The sequence below is a fragment of the Dasypus novemcinctus genome, chromosome 3, assembly GCF_030445035.2.
Source record: "Dasypus novemcinctus isolate mDasNov1 chromosome 3, mDasNov1.1.hap2, whole genome shotgun sequence".
Classification (NCBI taxonomy): domain Eukaryota; kingdom Metazoa; phylum Chordata; class Mammalia; order Cingulata; family Dasypodidae; genus Dasypus; species Dasypus novemcinctus.
The window spans coordinates 114,903,978-114,922,785 of record NC_080675.1 but is presented as its reverse complement, the minus strand read 5'-3'; the positions used below and the strand labels follow the sequence as shown (position 1 = coordinate 114,922,785).

The following is an 18,808-nucleotide window of genomic DNA, read 5'->3' as shown; positions in this document are numbered from 1 at the left end:
TAAACCTACAACTTCGCTAATAAATAAAAATATATGTATACAAAAAAAAAAAAAAAGTCCAGACTGGTAGAAAAGATGGGCTGAACCCATTTAGTAAAAACCATAAAATACCTTTTAGGAAGTTAAAAATGTACAAAACTGGTTGGGAGCAAGCATGGCTTTTTCTCAGGGTTGCTGTTTAACAGCATTAGATGCCACTAGATGCCAATAGCAGCCTTTCCCCCAAGTCATGACAACCAAAATGTCCAATAAATCATTGTATTCCAAGTTAGAGAAACCTAGTGCATTTTATTTATTTATTTATTTAGATTTATTTATTTTTATTTCCCTCTCCTCCCCCTCCCCCCCCGCCGTTGTCTGCCCTCTGTGTCCATTCACTGTGTGTTCTTCTGTGCCCACTTGTATTCTTGTCAGTGACACTGGGAATCTTGTCTCTTTTTGTTGCATCATCTTGCTGCATCATCTCTCCATGTGTGCAGCACCACTCCTGGGAAGGCTGCACTTTTTTCACCTGGGGTAGTTTTCCTTATGGGGCACACTCCTTTTGTGTGTGGCTCCCCTACGTGGGGAACACCCCTGTGTGGCAGGGCACTCCTTGTGCACATCAGCACTACACATGGGCCAGCTCACCACATGGATCAGGAGGCCCTGGGTTTGAACCCAGGGCCTCACATGTGGTAGGCAGATGCTCTATCTGTTGAACCAAATCTGCTTCCCCCTAATGCATTTTAAGTTAGCTATAAGCACAACATAAACCTTGCCAGCAAAATAGCAAACCAAATACCAAACGAGGCTGCATTATTGCTAGTACTAATACCTTGTAAGAGATAACTGCTGAGTGCTTACTCTGTACCTGGCACCATGCTAAGATCTTTACATGGGCATCCTCACTTAATGCTCACAAGAAACCTAGGAGGTAGGAATAGTATTGTTTCCATTTTTTAGGAAAGGCACTGGGGTCTAGGGACATTTCTTGCCCGAGGTCTCACAGTCGAGGTAGTGAAGCCAGGGCTGTGACCCACGAGAGGCTTCCCTCTTGTCCACTGTGCTCTCTGAGTATTTGCAAACAAACGCTAGGCCTACACATAGAGTAACACCACAGGAAGCAGTCAGTGCCCTCCTCGATACCTGGAACGCAGCTGGGACACTACAGTAGCCCAGAGCCTCCCAGCATCCTTATGCAGGAACTTGTCCTGTAGCTGAAGGCCCAGCCTCCGGCCAGCTCGTTGATTTAATTCACACAAAAGTCTAATACTCTCATTCATGTATCAGTGGGATAACAAACTTTTAGAAAGATTATTGACAAAAGTGGTCAGTAGAATGCTGTGGCACTTTCAGCGTGAAGTTTCAGACACCTGGAAACGCTTAATTCTCCAGGACCTCTAACTTCCGCCGGGATGGGCCAGGGACTGCTGAGGTGCCTGCTGAGGCTGAGTCCTGAAATCAGGGGCAGGTTGGCAGAGGGGCTAGGAGCCGGGCAGGCACTCTTACCTAGGTCAGAGCCAGGGGCCACGGAGATGACTGAGAAGGGCCAGGGGACCCCTGAGCCCAGAAGGCTGCAGCTGGGCAGTGACCTGTCTCCCCCACACCCCCCAGGGGCAGTCTTGGAGCTCAGCTCTGTCGACCTGCAGAGCCCCAGGAACAACAAGGAGCACCACACGCTGGAGATGGGCCTGAAGCGGCTCATTGTGCGCCGTGGCCAGGTCTTCACCGTGGTCCTGAATTTCAACAGGAGCTTCCGGCCCCAGACCGACTCCCTCACCTTTGTGGCAGAGACCGGTGAGTTGGCCCTACCCCAAGATCCCGTGGGCTCCCTCAAAGTGAGGACTTTAGCGAAGTTCTCCTGCAGGGTCCCTGCCTTTCCTCCTGGAGCCTCCCTTCTCCCTCTTCTTCTGGGAGCTCTCCTCCACCCAAGACCCTCATTCTCAATTCCCTCTCAGTGCTGGTAAGGGAAGATTTGGCCACCTCAGCAAACTGGTAATAACAGCCTACTTCTACTTATACACAAAGCACTGCGCTAGAATGTCACATACCTTATCTTATTTAATCCACAGGATAAGACTGTCAGGTGGGAACTATTATGATTCCCACTTTACAGATATGAAAACTGAGGCCCGGAGATCTAAGTGGCTTAACCCAAGAACCAAGGACACCCAGTGGCTAGTAAAAACCCTAAGCCAAAGGATTAGCAAGTGTTGGGAGAAGGTGAGGGTCTTTCCAGTGCCCCTGGAATCATACCATATAGGTTAAATTTTTTTTTTTTAATTAGAGCAGTTACAGGTTTACAGAAAAATCATTCAGAATGTAGAGTTTCCATATACCACCTATGCCCACAACATCCCCCCAGTTCTCATTATTACACCACACAGTTGGGTTTTTTGATTTTTGGTTTTTTTTGTTACACACATCGTTTTTTTCCAAAACATATTTGTGTTTTGTTTTCTTTAAAGATTTATTTTATTTATTTGTCTCCCTTTCCCCCACCCCCCGCCCCAGTTGTCTGTTCTCTTTGTCCATTTGCTGCGTGTTCTTCTTTGTCTGCTTCTGTTGTTGTCAGCAGCACAGAAATCTGTGTTTCTTTTGGTTGCGTCATCTTGTTGCATCATCTCTCCGTGTGTGCAGCACCACTCCTGGGCAGGTTGCACCTTCCTTCGTGCTGGGCGGCTCTCCTTATGGGGTGCACTCCCCACACATGGGGCTCCCCTACGTGGGGGACACTCCTGCATGGCAGGGCACTCCTTGCGTGCATCAGCACTGCGCATGGGCCAGCTCCACACGGGTCAAGGAGGCCCGGGGTTTTAACTGCGGACCTCCCATGTGGTAGACGGACGCCTAACCGCTGGGCCAAGTCCGCTTCCCTCCACATAGAATTTTGAGCCTTGCTTTAGGTTGTTGTCTCCTACACAGGACCGGAGCCCACTGAGCTGCTGGGAACCCGAGCCACATTCTTACTTGCCCAGGACGGGCGTGGGAATGTCTGGAGTGCTTCAGACTTCATCATTGACCTGAACTCGCTCCAGGTCTCCCTCTTCACGCCGGCCAGTGCAGTCATTGGCCCCTACACTCTGAAGATGGAGATCTCCCAGGGCAGGGGTCCTGGCATGACTTACCTGCTGGGGACTTTCATCCTGCTCTTTAACCCTTGGAGTGCAGGTAGGACTTGCCCACAGGTTGCATCGCTAACCAATCCACTGGGAATGTGCTGCCATGTTCTTCTGAGATACACCTAGAGATAAATTGCTGCATATCTCTGCAATATAATGCCACGAGTGCACTAAAAATTACCTTTATAAAGAATTTTTAATTATGTGATGAAAATGTTCATGATGGTTCTTAAGTGAAATAGATTAGGGCATCAAACACAGTATGATCCTAATTGTAATAAATGTATGGAGCATGCACAGAAAGAGATTATTCCAGATTACACCAAAATGTAACAGGGGGTATCTCTGGAAAGTGGGAATGACTGATTTTCATTATCTTCTCTTCTTCCACCTGAATTTTCCAAATCTCTACAACTATCTGTGATCATGATCATTTTATTTATTGTTTTATCATTTAAATTTTTATGGTAAAATATGTAATATATAACATAAAATTTCCCATTTCAACCATTTTTAAGTGTACAATTCAGTGGCATTAATTACATTTACAATGTCCTGCTACCATCTACACCATCCATTACTAAATGTTTTTCATCGCTCAAAAGAGAAACTCATTAAGCAATACCCTTGAAGGAGTCCCTGGTAACCCCTAATCTACTTTCTGTCTCTATGAAGTTGCTTATTCTAGATATTTCATGTAAGTGGAATCATATAATGTTTGTCCATTTGTGTTTGGCTTATTTCACTGAACATGTTTTCAAAGTTCATCCATGTTGTAGAATTGTTACTTTTTAATCTATAGATACATGAAAAGCACCTAGCCTTTTAAGGAGGTTCAGTCTTAATTCATTTTGCCGTTTACCTGAGCAACCTTCTGTTTCTCCTGTCTCCTGCCAAGACACTGTTATTACTGTGTTTTTATTTTATTGATCTGTTTGTTTTTTGGTTGGGGGTTTTGCCCCTTCCACTACCCTTACCTGTTCAGAGGATGATGTCTACCTGCCGAGTGAAATACTGCTGCAGGAGTATATCATGATGGACTACGGCTTTGTTTACAAGGGTCATGAAAGATTCATCACCGCGTGGCCTTGGAACTATGGGCAGGTGAGCCTGGTGGGGAGGCTCATTGAAAGGGGTCCTTGGGCAACTCTGTTAGCTCATGCTGGGCTGCCCCCAAAGGTCAAGGTGTCTGATGTTGGGCCAATTTCCCATCCAGTGAGAGGGGCAAGAAAGGAAGGGGAGAAGCCCTTTTTAAATATATATATAATTTTAAATATTTTGTTATGAAAACCTAAAACATATTCAAAGTAGATAGACTACTATAATGAACCTCCACGGACCCATTTCTCAACTTCAATGTTGATCAATTATGAATCTTATTTCATCTATACCAGGAGTTTGCAAACTATGGCCCATAGGCCCGATCCGACCCAGGCCTATTTTTATATGACCCAGGAGCTAAGAATGGTTTTTACATTTTTTAAGTTGGAACGTAATTTTTTATGAATATTTAGTGCCATGTGAAAATTCAAGTTTCAGTGTCCATAAATAGTATTTTATTGGAACTCAGCCATGCTCATTCATTTACATATTATTCATGATGGCCTTCATGCTACAATGGCAGAGTTGAGTTGTTGTGACAGAGACTGAATGGCCTACAAAGCCTTAAATATATACTATCTGGACCTTGATAGAAATTGTTTGCTGACCCCTGGTCTGGCCTTCCCCATTGCTCCCAACTTACCATGGATTTTTGAAGCAAATTGCAGTTATCTTATAATTTTACTCAGTAATTCTTCAGAAAATAATTCTAAAAGATGACTCTTTCTTAAAAACTTAAGGAAAATACATTATTATAGCAGAAAAATGAACACTCTTTAATAACATCAAATGTTCAGTCAATATAGACAGGGGGACTGTTGACTCTGGGCAGCTTTTCCACTGTGAACCCCCAACCATGGCCTGTAACGTTTCTCCCTTCTACCATTGACCATCTCAGCTCTGACCAAAAACACTAGAAGGGGAGATGCAGGGAGACTTGTTGAAGAAGATCATATTTTCCACATTATCCTACTGTGCAATTTTTTTATAATTGAGACAAATACCAGTGCATTTAACATAGTCTTAATCATATGTCATGAGCCTACACTGGCTTTTCCAGCGCTCACAGCATCAGCTCTTAACACATACCTGATTTCAAGGCCCCTCACACTCTTTTCCCTCCCTCCCAAGTCCGGACCTATACTTACCTTCAGCTCTCTTCCTACTTGGTCAAGTCCCCAGATTTGAGAATAGCTAAGCGCCTCTCCTTGGTATCCACCATGCTCAGCTAAAGGCCTGCAATCTCCTCTATTCCAGGCCTTCAAAGCCCACTAGGAACCTTCTCAGATCTCTTCTGCCAACAGGAATCTTTCTTCTCTCTGAATTCTTTTTTTTTTTTTAAGATTTATTTTTTATTTATTTCTCTCCCCTTCCCCGCTGTTGTTTGCTCTTTGTATCCATTCACTGTGTGTTCTTCTGTGTCTGCGTGCATTCTTATAGGTGACACCAGGAATCTGTGTCTCTTTTTGTTGTGTCATCTTACTGCGTCAGCTCTTTCTGTGTGCGGCACCAATCCTGGGTGGGCCACGCTTTTCTAGTGGAGGGCGGCTCTCCTTGCAGGGCGCAGTCCTTGTAAGTGGGGTTCCCCTATGCAGGGGACACCCTTGCATGACATGGCTCCTTGTACACGGCAGCACTGCCCGTGGGCCAGCTCACCACACAGGTCAGGAGGCCCTGGGTACCAAACCCTGAACCTCCCATATGTAGGCGGACGCTCTATCAGTTGAGCTACATCCACTTCCCTTACCTCTGAATTCTGTTTGCATTTTCCATCACAGTCTTTCAGATAGTTTAGTTTGAACCTAGCACATTCCCTACTTGATTTATAAGCTCTTTGAAGGCAGGACCTTGTCTTATTTTCAGCCTTCATCTCTACCCCACCACCACACATGCACCATCCCTGAAAGCCTATCTTAGTGACTTGATGTTTTGCTAATTCTAGATGGTTTTAAACTTCTCTTTTCTTCCCCTTGGAATCACTTGGAAGTTTGAAGATGACATCATAGATATCTGCTTTGAGATCCTGAACAAGAGCCTGTATTTCTTAAAGAACTCCCCCAAAGACTGTTCCCAGCGGAACGACGTGGTGTACGTCTGCAGGGTGGTGAGCGCCATGGTAAAGAGGGAAGGTGTCCTTTCCTGACTCTGTGTGGGGACAGGCTGAGCTGCCCCCGGCACTGTGGAAACCCACCTGTCTGTCCCTTGCAGATCAATAGCAACGATGATAATGGTGTGCTGCAGGGGAACTGGGGAGAGGACTACTCCAATGGGGTCAGCCCCCTGGAGTGGAACGGCAGTGTGGCCATCCTGCGGCAGTGGTCAGCCAGGGGTGGGCAGCCTGTGAAGTATGGTCAGTGCTGGGTCTTTGCAGCTGTTATGTGCACTGGTGAGTGATGGGAGATGGGAAGTGCTTCACTTGTGTGGTCATGCATTAGATCCTCGTGATAACGCTTTGAGGTTGGGACAACCATTAGCTCTACTTTTAGGTGAGTTAACTGTGGCCCATTGTAGTTCAGGAGCTTGCTCAAGCCCCACAGCTAGGGAGTAGTGGGCATCTGAGTTCCTAACCAGTGTACTCTAAGGTCTCCAGGACCATATTTATGCAGGAGGTGGGTTGACCTGTTGCAAACACTCCAGCAGTCTCCTTCATGGAGTGTTAGACTATTTAAATGGTCACCTAAATAGAGGAGCCTGCAGTCCCAAAGCAGCAGACAAGGTGGCTTCTCTCTGCCACCTGCTCAGACTTCTTAGCTGGTGTCAGTGACAGGTGAGGAGAGGCTAGAGGTGCCTGGAAACAGTCTGGAACAGCCTGCCGCACCTGTAGGCAGAGCTGGCAGGCCCCAAATGCTTCCCTGAGAGATTCTTGAGGAGTTACAATGGAAGATTTGCTACTTTGCTGGCCACCCTTAAGGAGCATCAATGTTTTATGCATTATCAGTTATCATCAGATGATTTAGTGTAAAGTTGTTGAGTAGATTATCTGTGAAGAGGAGGGAAAGACAGAGGGTACTAAGGGTGCCTGTCTCCCCCATGCAAGGCCAGGGGCTAGGCACTTACCTTGATATTTGTCCTAGTACCTTACACAGAGCTGCCTGTTAACACTATGGTGCTTAATAAATGTTTGTGGAAATAATGGGAAATGACTTGGAGAAGTAGGAAGCATAGAATGGGGAGGACAAGAACAGGGGCCCTAATTCTGGTCTTTTCAGAGAAGGTCTGACATTCGACTTGGCCTGGCATTTATGCACAAGTGTTGCAGAAAACAGAAGTTCAAGTAGGTGTTTAAATCAAGTGTCTCCATTTTCCTTGTTAGCTGAGGCTACTCTGGCACTGGAAATGCTTGGCAACAGCACTGGTAGTAATACTTCACACTCTCCACTTTGTCTCGGGCTGGGGTTCTGTGGAGAAGGCCTTGGGCCTTTAGCACCTGGGATCGCCGGGAAGGATGAGGTCTGCCTACTTGCTGCACCCTCCCCACTTTCAGCTCTTAGTTGAGCCGCCCCTTCCAGCAGCCGTCTGGCACCCAGTGGCGGCAGTGGTAGAGACGGCTGGTGGACTTAACCGCTTGAAGCCACTGTCTAACTCCCAACCCACTAAGGGGTTGTGAGAAAGCCGAGGGGCTATGCCTGGGAGTGGACAGGGGATCTCTCTCTCTCTCACACACACACATTTGGAGTTCTTCAGTGACTTGAAACAAAAGCATTGGTCGCTCTCTAATAGTCCTGTGTTTTCAAGGCATTGCAATACTTCACACATGGTTCTTGAATTGATTTCATCTGGCTTGGGTAGGAATGTGGGGCTGGTCTAACTCAATTTTTAAAAAACGCTTTGTGGCACTATCCAGAGAGGCCACAAGAGGATGCTACTGCCTCATCGAAGACCATCGAGGTCAGCACCTCATTGGCTGTTGTTTCCTCTGTGTTGTCTTCCTCCCACTCTATCTCTAGGAGTGTATCTTGCCCTTCTATTCATTTTCTGATTTCGTTTATCTTTAGGTAGAATCATAGATCTACCTTTATCTTTAGGTAGAATCGTAGATCCACACTGTCAGAACTGAAAATCATCTGGTCCATCTCCTCATGAGGCACAGAAGCCAACAGAGGGCAAGAGAAGCTAAGCCACTTACCCAAGATCACAGAGTTTCTCTTCTGACTGGCCACAACACAGGCCTAAAGTTTTAATTTTCTTTCTAATTATCACGCTTAGGTTTTCTGTTCTTAATTTGAAAAGCTGCTGGGTAGAAAAGCCTTCAATGATAAATCGAGTTGTTATTGTTATTTTAAGTGACACTCAAATGATTTCTTTCTCCTAGTAAGATGGAGATCATTGGTGGGGCAGGTGGGTGGCAGGGTTCTGAGTCTGCGAGTGGGGCCCTGGAGATAAAGGAGTCACAGGTGCGAATCTGCATGAGTCTTGGCCATCTTTCTCTACTTCAGCTTGAGAGCTAGAAAACTTGCATGAGAATCCAATGGTTCTGCTTGAAATAAACCCAGTGACTCTCCATCCCTTTCCTTCTCTGTAGTGATGAGATGCTTAGGTGTTCCGACGCGTGTTGTATCCAATTTCCGGTCTGCACACAATGTGGATGGGAACCTGACCATCGACACCTACTATGACAAAAATGCAGAGATGCTGCCAACACAGAGACGGGACAAGATATGGTAAGGGGCACTGTCTCAGGCCATGTCTCTTCCCTCTCCCGGGAAGGGGTAGGAAAAATTGACCGGGTTCTTTCAGGCCCTTGAGGTTAAATTGCTTTGTATGTGGTTGCTGGCATTCAGAGAGTAATTCTCCAAGCCCTGGAGGCCAACTGGCTAATTAGATCATTACATCAAACTCATTTCAAAGACAGACTGAGGGATAACGTTCTAAAGGTGACAACCTACTGAAAACGACTGTGTCCTCTGACTTCAAAACCAATATTCATCTTATTCTCCCTTCTCTGAGTCTTTCAGTTTGTTGCTTCCGCGTTAGGGGCAAAGCCTGGACCTGCTCCTGTGCATACCTCTTCCTGGCTCTCTTGACTATCTCTTCTTGCCTCACTTCATCTCTGTGTGTGTGCGTGTGTGTGTGTGTGTGAGAGAGAGAGAGAGAGAGAGAGAGAGAGAGAGAGAGAGAGCCTGACCTTAGCTTTTATCTCTCCTTCGCTCCTGGTTTCTTTCCCCTTATCTATTGTACCCCAGATCTGCTAGCCTCTCTTTCCTTTTTGAGCCAGTTTCCAGTTTCCCTTTGAGTTGCATGAGAACTAGCTACTGCCCTTGGAGCCCTGCCCTCTCTCTGAGCTTCAGTTCCCTTGTCTGTCAAACATAGATAGTGTCTATCTCACAGTTGTTCGGGCTAAATGAAATAAGTGAAGGTAGGCAGGGTTTTTTTTTTCAGCCTGGGAAATATTGATATAATCCTAGAAGGCTGAGACTTCTGATGCAAGAAGCAGGGGTATACCTGAGGACATGTAGAATTCTTTCTCTCTCTGAATGCTTAACCTGAGTCTAATCATGAAGAAATATTAGACAAATCAAAATGAGGCTACTCTGTTAAAAACAAAACAAAAAAATACCATGGACTGTATTCAAACACATCAATGTAATAAAAGAAAGAAAAATTGATGCTCTGTATCAAAAGACTAAAGACACCAGACAACTAAATGTAATATGTGACCCCAGACTAGATCCTGTAAAAGGTGGTGGGGGAGGGGGGGAAGCTGTAAAGGACATTATTAGGTTAATTGGTCTAAAATTGAAATATAGGTATATGGGAACTTCTTAGGTTTTTATTTATTTATTTTTTTTATTTTTAAAGATTTATTTATTTCTCTTCCCTTCCCCCCCTCCCACCCCGGTTGTCTGTTCTCTGTGTCTATTTGCTGCGTCTTCTCTGTCCGCTTCTGTTGTCATCAGCAGCACGGGAATCTGTTTCTCTTTGTTGTGTCATCTTGTTGTGTCGGCTCTCCTTACAGGGCGCACTCCTTGCGCGTGGGACTCCCCTATGAGGCTGACACCCCTGCATGGCAGGGCACCCCTTGAGCGCATCAGCACTGCGCATGGGCCAGCTGCACACGGGTCAAGGAGGCCTGGGGTTTGAACCGTGGGCCTCCCATGTGGTAGACGGACGCCCTAGCCACTGGGCCAAGTCCACCGCCCCCTTCTTATGTTTTTAAATGTAATGTTTTGTGTGATCTATTAACTTTAAAAAAAGATAATAAAAAATAAAATAAAAAATAAAATAAAATTGAAATATAGATAGTATTGTATCAATATTAAATTTACTGAGATTGATAATTGTACAGGTGTTATGGAAGAGAAGATTCTTCTTAGGAAATACAGGTGTGTGTGTATGTCTATGTCTATGTCTCTATTAAAAGAAAGCAAATGATAACAAATGGGCAATATGTCAACAATAGGAGAATCTGGGTAAAAGTATGAGGGCGTTCTGTGTATTATTCTTGCAACTTTACAGTAAGCGTAAATTTCTGAATAAAATGTAAAACAAAACAAAACAGCAGCAATCATAAAACACAGCATAGTGTCTGGTATCTGGAAAAACTTCAAAAAGTGTGAGTCCTTGTCTCTTTACTCCCGTCTACAGGAACTTCCACGTCTGGAATGAGTGCTGGATGATCCGGAAAGATCTCCCACCAGGATACAGTGGGTGGCAGGCTCTAGACCCCACTCCCCAACAAACCAGCAGTGGTGAGTGAGGACCCTGTAGAAGGGTCCGGGCCCCGGGGGGAGGCCAATAAGGGTGACTGACGGTGAGGGGGACGCTGTGAGGAGCTGACAGAGCAGAGAGAGCTTTGCCCCAGAGTCTGACTTAGCCCCTGACGACTGGGTGACCTGGATAAGTTGCTGGACCTCCGAGGACCATTCTTCCCTCACCTGTAAAACGGGGAGGGGATGATAAAGCAATGAAGATCAAATGAGTTAACAGGTACAAGAGTGCTGGGCAAACTCTCGAGCACCCCATGGGATGTGGCTCCTCAATGTCCCTCCTTACCCGTCCCCCTGCCGCCCAAGGCCATGGCCAGCTGCCCTCCCAGGGAGCAGTTTCTCAACGCCTGTGCCCTCTGCAGGGCTGTTCTGCTGTGGCCCTGCCTCCGTGAAGGCCATCAAGGAAGGGGAGGTCCACCTGGCCTATGACACCCCATTTGTGTATGCCGAAGTGAATGCTGATGAAGTTATTTGGCTCTTTGGGGATGGCCAGGCCCAGGAAATCCTGGCCCACAACACCAGTTCCATCGGGAAGGAAATCAGCACCAAGATGGTGGGGACAGAACGGCGCCAGAACATCACCAGCTCCTACAAGTATCCAGAAGGTGCCTGGGGCCCCAGAGACTCTGGGTGATGACCTCTGTACTGCCCCCCCTCTGGAATGGTGCCACCTAATCACCTCTTCTCTTAGCAAACTCCTAGGGCACCTTCCTGCCCTTAGAATAGGGTTACCTGATGTAGCTAATGAAAATACACAGTGCCCAGTTAAATGCAAATATCAGATACATTCAGATAAACCAAGAAATTTTTTTTAATATTCACTTTTTAAAAATATTTCTCCCTCCCTCCTCATTGTCTGTGCTGACTGTCTGCTCTCTATATCTATTCTCTGTGTGCTTTTCTGTGTCTGCCTGTCTTCCTTTTAAGTGGCACTGGAAACCGATCCTAGAACCCTCTGGAGTGGGAGGTAGGTGCTCAATTGTCTGCACCACCTCAGCTCCCTGGTCTGCTGCATCTCTCACTGTCTCTCCTGTGTCTCTCTTTTTTTTTAAAGATTAATTTTTTTATTTATTTCTCTCCCTTCCCCCTCCCCCCCCCCCAGTTGCCTGCTCTCTGTGTCCATTCTCTGTGTGTTCTTCTGTGTCCGCTTGGATTCTTGTCAGCGGCACCCGGAATCTGTGTCTCTTTTTGTTGTGTCATCATGCTGTGTCAGCTCTCTGTGTGTGCAGCGCCACTCCTGGGCAGGCTCCTTGTGGGGCGCGCTCCTTGCGTGTGGGGCTCCCCTGCATGGTATAGCACTCCTTGTGTGCATGAGCACTGTGCATGGACCAGCTCACCACATGGGTCAGGAGGCCCTGGGTTTGAACCGCAGACCTCCCATGGTAAGCGGATGCTCTATCAGTTGAACCAAATCCACTTCTCTCTGTCTCTTTTGTAGCTTCATCTTGCTGTGTCAGCACTCCACTTGGGCCAGCTTGCTGCATAGGCCAGCTTGCCTTCACCAGGAGGCCCTGGGAATCAAAACCTGGACTTCCCATATGGTAGATGGGAGCCCAATTGCTTGAGCCACATCTGTTTCCTCAAATATTTTTTTGTATAACATAAATAAAATATTGCATGGGCATGCTTATACTAAAAATTATTTGCTGTTCACATGAAATTCAAATGTGCGTGTAATCTTTTAGCATAAGTATGTCCCAAATACTGCATGCAACATACTTATATTAAAACCTTCATTGCTTGTCTGAAATTCAGATTTAATCAATGTCTTTGTGTTTTGTGTGAGAAACCTATCTTAGGTTCACCCCACAGTCTTCCTGTGTCCATGGCAGTGAGGCGGCAGGAAGGGGGGAGGTGGGTGCTCAAGGAGGGAAAGGAGGGCCCCAAGCCCTTTGGAAGCGAGTGGATGTCCCTGCGGAGATGGCCAGGACGACTCAGTCTGCCTGGGAACTAATCATGGCTCTGCCATACTCAAGCTATGTAAGCCTGGACACATTCTCTTCCCCCTGTGCTCCTACTTCCCCATCTGTCAAGTTGTGATGCTAGGAGCAGTAGCACCCTGGAGGGCTGTTGTGAAGGTTAAATGAGTAAATTGTAAGCACTTGGAACAGTTTAGAGAAGTCCACAGTTTGGGTGGGTTTGGGTTAAGCCTGAATGTTGAGTAGCTTCCAAGGGCAATTGATGAAGCTCTATTTAAAAGGGTCAAGCATATATTTTAGAACCAAGGATGTTGACTGGGGAGAGAGCTTCTGGCTTTGATGATTCTAGAGATGCCAAAGAATAGTGCCGAGTGTTTTATATTTAGTAGCTTATTTACCCAACTTTTTGGCAACTCCTTGAGGCAAGCAGGTATCATTCTGTTGTTTTAGGTGACAGAACTGAGCGCTGAGAGATTAAGAAACTGAGTTAGAGCAAGGCTTTGATCCCCAGAGCAAGGATTTGAACCCCCAGAGCTAAGTGGCACCAAGCCCCACATTCTGGGCCACGATGCTGTGTTGTCGCCCTGCACTGGGGCCAGGGCTTCTCAAGGGCAGCTGGGAGTTGTTGGGTGGTTCATTTCCTGGAAAATGTCACTGGTCTTCCCGACTTCTCCCACTGATGTCCTTCCTGGCTCTGCTCTCTGCAGGATCCCCTGAGGAGCGGTCTGTATTCATGAAAGCTTCCCGGAAAATGCTGGATCTGAGAAGGGCCTCTTCATCTTTCCTTGACCTGCTATGGTCTGAGGACTTAGTGCATCAGCTGGTGCAGCTGCAGCTTCACCTGGCCAGGACACCCAAGTGGGGCCAGGATCTGCTGCTAATGCTGCATGCCCGGAGGGTCCCAGACAGATCCCACCCGTTGGGCCCTATTGGGCTGGTGCTGTGCTTCTGTGCCCAGGCCATGCTGCACAGGGGTGGCATGCGGAGGCCCCTCTGGAGGCAAATGGTGCACTTGCACCTGGATTTAGGGGAGGGTGAGTATGAGGCAGGCCTGAGAAGGCACCTGCAGAGAGGGGAGCTTCGGGGCCATGCAGAAAGTTGGGCTGGCCCAGCTAGATCACACACACACCAGGCAGTGAAGCGGTTGTGGGGTAGAGGTTGAATGCCAGCTAATGTACCTCTGAAGCCATCCCACCAGGTGGAACACAGCAATGACCCTGAGAAGCAGTCTGTGCAGGGTAAGCACACTGTCAGTCTTACATACACACATACTCACACATAGACTTACCCACATTCTCTCTCACATGCAAACTGTAGTTTTCACTCTCACACAGGTACACATTCTCTGCCCCTCTCTCTTTCTCACTGTCTTTCCCTCTCTCTGACTCAAGATGCCTTTTGTCTGTGCTTAGAGGTGTGGTGGCCGCTCCTGCTGCCCTACAATAACTACAAAAACAAGCTGACGGATGAAAAGCTGATCCGCGTGTCTGGCATTGCCAAGGTCAAGGAGACCGGGAGATCCATGCTGGTGCTGAAAGACATCTTACTGGAGCCCCCCCACCTATCTATCAAGGTAAGACTTCTGGACAGAGGTGGGAACCTGGGGCCCTCTGACCCACCCATTTATTGAACCCCTGCAGGACCCAGAAAGTCCCTGCCTTCAGACACCAAACCAATGATTAAAGTGCAGAGGGTGGGGTCTCTTGCAGCTGCTGTAAAGGATGGGTGAAGTATACAGGCTTCTCAAAGGAGGCGGCGCTTTTGTGAAGAATGTGTAGGAAGGCATAGAATAGGATAGTGAGGTGGAGATGGAGGCATTTTAAGCAATGATAACTTGGCAAAGGCAGCAAGACACGAATGGCAGTGACTGGTGATAGAACAGAGGGAGACAGATTTGAGAGAGCCCCTCAGGATGGATTCAAAGGGTAACTGGTGATAAGCCAAGGACAATAAGAAAGAGGGAAGTACATGAAAGGTGACCCTCGGATTTCTAGTGCAGATGCCTGAGTGAGGCCATTAAACAAGAAAGGAATTTCAGGTGCAGGAGGGCCAGTTGGGGAAGGGGTGGGAACTGTTTCCCGTCTCTCATCTCCTTCCAGGATTTTCCTTCCCCTGAAGCCTCGTTCCCCCACCTTCCCCTCCTACTCTGAAAGACCTTGCCCACTGCCTAATCCAAACCTGGTGCTGCACCTGGTGGGTCCATCAACCCCATACCTCCTCCCATCCCCCAAGAGTTGGGCAGCCTTGTACCTGTGGGGCAAACCTTGGGCAGAATGGCAAGTGCAGACACAAGCTTGGGGCCGAGGCCTGGGCCCTGCCTGTAACGGTAGAGCCCTGGTGACAACAGGACATCGATGCAAACCTATCAGACGCAAGCAGGCTATTCACTGGTGCCCATGAATAAGGGTTCTGGGGATGACAGGTTTGACTGTGCTGGATTCCAAAGTTATTTTAACCTATTCTGTTTGTTGTTGTTTTTAAGATTTTATTTTTTATTTATTTCTCTCCCCCCCTCCCCAGTTGTCTGCTCTCTGTCCATTCGCTGTGTGTTCTTCTGTGACTGCTTCTATCCTTATCAGTGGCACCAGGAATCTGTGTCTCTTTTTGTTGCATCATCGTGTTGTGTCATCTCTACGTGTGTGTGGCACCATTCTTGGGCAGGCTGCACTTTCTTTTGCCTGGGCGGCTCTCCGTATGGGGTGCACTCCTTGTGTGTGGGGCTCCCCTATGCGGGGGACACCCCTGCGTGGCACAGCACTCCTTGCGTGCATCAGCACTGCGCATGGGCCAGCTCCACACGGGTCAAGGAAGCCCGAGATTTGAACCGTGGACCTCCCATATGGTAGGCAGACGCTCTATCCTTTGGACTGAATCTGCTTCCCTATTCTGTTTTGATATCCTCATTAGAGGACAAGGGACTTGGTTCTTTTGCTTGGATCCTGGCAAAGTCCAGGATCCAAACTAAAGAATTCTTGATTCTCTGGCTGAGCCAGAACAAAACCCAGTGTCATGTGGGTGGTTGGAGCTCATTTCAGTTCAACACACTTTTACCAAATATCCTGCATTTGCCTGGCACCGTGTTGGGCTCCAGGGCTCCAGAAATGAGGCCGACAGAATCCCTGCCTCCCACGCCCAGGGGGCCTAGAGGAGCCGTCCCATGACACAGCCCTCACATGTGATGCACTGACAACACCTGGAAAGGCTCAGATCATGCTCTACTGGTGTATGAAGACAAAGCAGCATGGGGACAAGATCCTGGTGCTGCCACCCACACATTGTGTGACCTTGGCTTCCTCACACAACAAAAGGGTGGAATGACATCAACGACGGGGCATAGATGGTGCACACGACACTGCTTTCTTTTCCCGCACCCGTGTCAGGTGCTTCTCTTCAATCACGACCCTCCCACTGACCCTGCACTTGTCCTCAGGACCCTTTGTAAACAATTCTTCTACTAGCCACCATGACCAGTTGAACTGGTACTCCAGTTGAAATCTATTTGCCGTCTTGAACTAGATGGTAGGAAGAGCAATAGGTTTCAACCTGGTACCAATTCCTGATTGGTGGAAGCTTTTTGGAGTACTGTGCTCAAAGGCAGGTTATGTCTTAGGTTGTATGTGTTAACCTGGAATACTCTCGGCTCGTATTCTGTCCTCCCTGCAGCAGTGAGCTCTAAGTAGCAGTCCCTGGTGGTCACCAGAAGAATGGGGGAGGGAAATTCCTGAGCCCGAGCACAGACACAAGGCCAGCTGCCCGAAATATGTCTCCCTCCATACAGGTGTCTGAGAGGGCTGAGGTGGGCCAGGCACTGAACGTCCACATCACCTTCACCAATACCCAAACTGTGGCTCTGAGTAACTGCACGATGGTGCTGGAAGGAAGTGGCCTCATTGACGGTCAGATATCAAAAGAGTAAGTAACACCACCCACTGTCTCTCTCACTCTGAGCTCTGGCGGGTGCCTCGTGGGCAGGGGCTGTCTTCAGTCTCCTGGGTGGCACATCCTTGCCCCCTGTTTCCCTGCCTCCTCGGGGAAGGTTGAGCTCGGTGGTGTTTGGGGGGTGAGGGCAGGGAGGTAGCAGCCCAGTAGGGAGTGGTCTAAGAGCCAGTCCACCCACCCAGTGGCTACTCCTCAAAGCTCTAACAAGCCCTTGTTGACTTTCAGCCTTGGGACTCTGGTGGCCGGATACACCATTCAGGTTCAGCTGGACCTCTATCCCATGAAAGCTGGACGCCGCCAGCTCCAAGTCCTCATCAGCAGCAACGAGGTCAAGGAGATCAAGGGCTATAAGGACATCCTGGTGGCTGCAGCCAGCGCTCCCTGAGCCCCACGCCGCCCTCAGCAGCCCTCCACAGCCTTCAACTCCCTCCCTCCCCCTCGTTTCTGCTACTGAATATATTATCTTCACTCTACCTCCGTCCTCTCTCCAGCTCGCTTGGAGATGACTGAAGCTCTCTTAGAACCACTGTGCACCTTGGGAAGAGACAATAAAAGTATCTTTCTCCTGGGTGTTCTCTCTCCTGTGCCGGCAAACCCTATGGTGGCTGAGCTGCCATGGCCCACCCCCTCCCTGCTCCTCCTCTCCCCAGCCACAAAATAAACCCACCACCATCACCTCAAATCAACCTCTCTGGAATTAAGGATCTCAGGTCTCTCCACTTAAATTGTCTCAGCGAGCTGCGGGCTGAGGCCGGAGGGTTGGGGCAGGGTGGCCTGGCTGTGTTGGAGGAACAGTGAGCTGCGGTGTCATGGCGATGGGCCAGAGGCTGCCCTGCAGGACTTCTCTGCTGCCAGCCTGGGGACCCCCTGAAATGGCTGGGCAGCCGCCTTTCCTCACAAACTCACTCTACACCAGCTGAGGGTGCCCCCGGGGCAGGCTCCAGAAGACTGGGGATCATTTCATTGCTGGAGACCTCACTTTCCCTGACCACCCCCACTCTCGCTCCCTCACCTTCTCCCCACCTCTCCTAATCTTTCATTTTCTCCATTTCACCCTTAACCTCAGACTCTCTTCTTTTGCAATTTTTTTATCTGTTTTTTTTTTTTTTTTTTTTATTTTAGACACAGAGAGAGGTTGCTGCTTTTTAAATTTTTTCTGTAATTAACACAATCATCCATTCTCATTCTAGATGGTTTGGAAAGAACAGAAAAGTGAAAAGAGAAGAAAAATCACTGATAGCTCCCCCTTCACAAGGAAAACTGCTGTTAATAATTTGCCATGTGTCATTCTGGTCATTTCCCGCCTTGCATTAGGTTTTTTAAAGTGATTACAAATCGATACATCATCATAGATAATGTAGAAACTCCAGAAGAGCAGAGAAAGAGAGACATGCCTCAGGTTGGACCTCTGTCCTCGCCCACTGCTCACCTCTGGGGCCCCACTGCTCTGGCGCACCTCCCTCTGCTCCCCTCTGCCTAATTGCTTGCTGTTTTGGTTTTGTTTTGTTTTTTAAGATTTATTTTATTATTTATTGCCCCCCCCACCCCTGTTGTCTGCTCTCTGTGTCCATTCGCTGTGTGTTCTTCTGTGTCTGCTTGCATTCTCAGCTGCACCAGGAATCTGTCATTTTTGGTGCATCATCTTGCTATGTCAGCTCTCCATGTGTGCGGGGCCACTTCTGGGCAGGCTGTGCTTTTTTCACGTGGGGCGGCTCAATGCTGGGCACACTCCTTGTGCGTGGGACTCCCCTATGCGGGGGACACTCCTGCATGGCATGGCACTCCTTGCACAAGGCAGTGCCACGCATGGGCCAGCTCATCACATGGGCCAGGAGGCCCTGGGTTTGAACCCTGAACCTCCCACGTGGTAGGTGGATGCTCTATCAGTTGAGCCACGTCTGCTTCCCATGGTTTTGTTTTTTATTTTGTCTCAGCCCCAGGTCCTCCTCCCCGGCCTGCCTTCTCTGTTCTTTCTCCCGTGGCCCCAGGCCTCTTTCCATCCCTGCCCACGCCGCGTGCTGCGTGGGGCAGGAAGGCA

The 18,808-nt window shown here is 48.1% G+C and overlaps 1 protein-coding gene across 1 annotated transcript; it reads left to right on the top strand.

Annotated features, from left to right (window-relative positions):
- The first annotated feature begins 1,397 nt into the window (after positions 1-1,397).
- TGM7 (transglutaminase 7) lies at positions 1,398-17,162 on the top strand. Its single transcript, XM_058290096.1, has 12 exons — positions 1,398-1,779; positions 2,908-3,153; positions 4,090-4,208; positions 6,193-6,321; positions 6,414-6,591; positions 8,728-8,866; positions 10,791-10,894; positions 11,275-11,517; positions 13,539-13,865; positions 14,244-14,404; positions 16,610-16,743; positions 16,996-17,162. Exons 1-12 carry the CDS (start codon positions 1,398-1,400, stop codon positions 17,153-17,155), a joined length of 2,322 nt encoding a protein of 773 aa, XP_058146079.1. The 3' UTR covers positions 17,156-17,162.
- Positions 17,163-18,808: the final 1,646 nt, after the last annotated feature.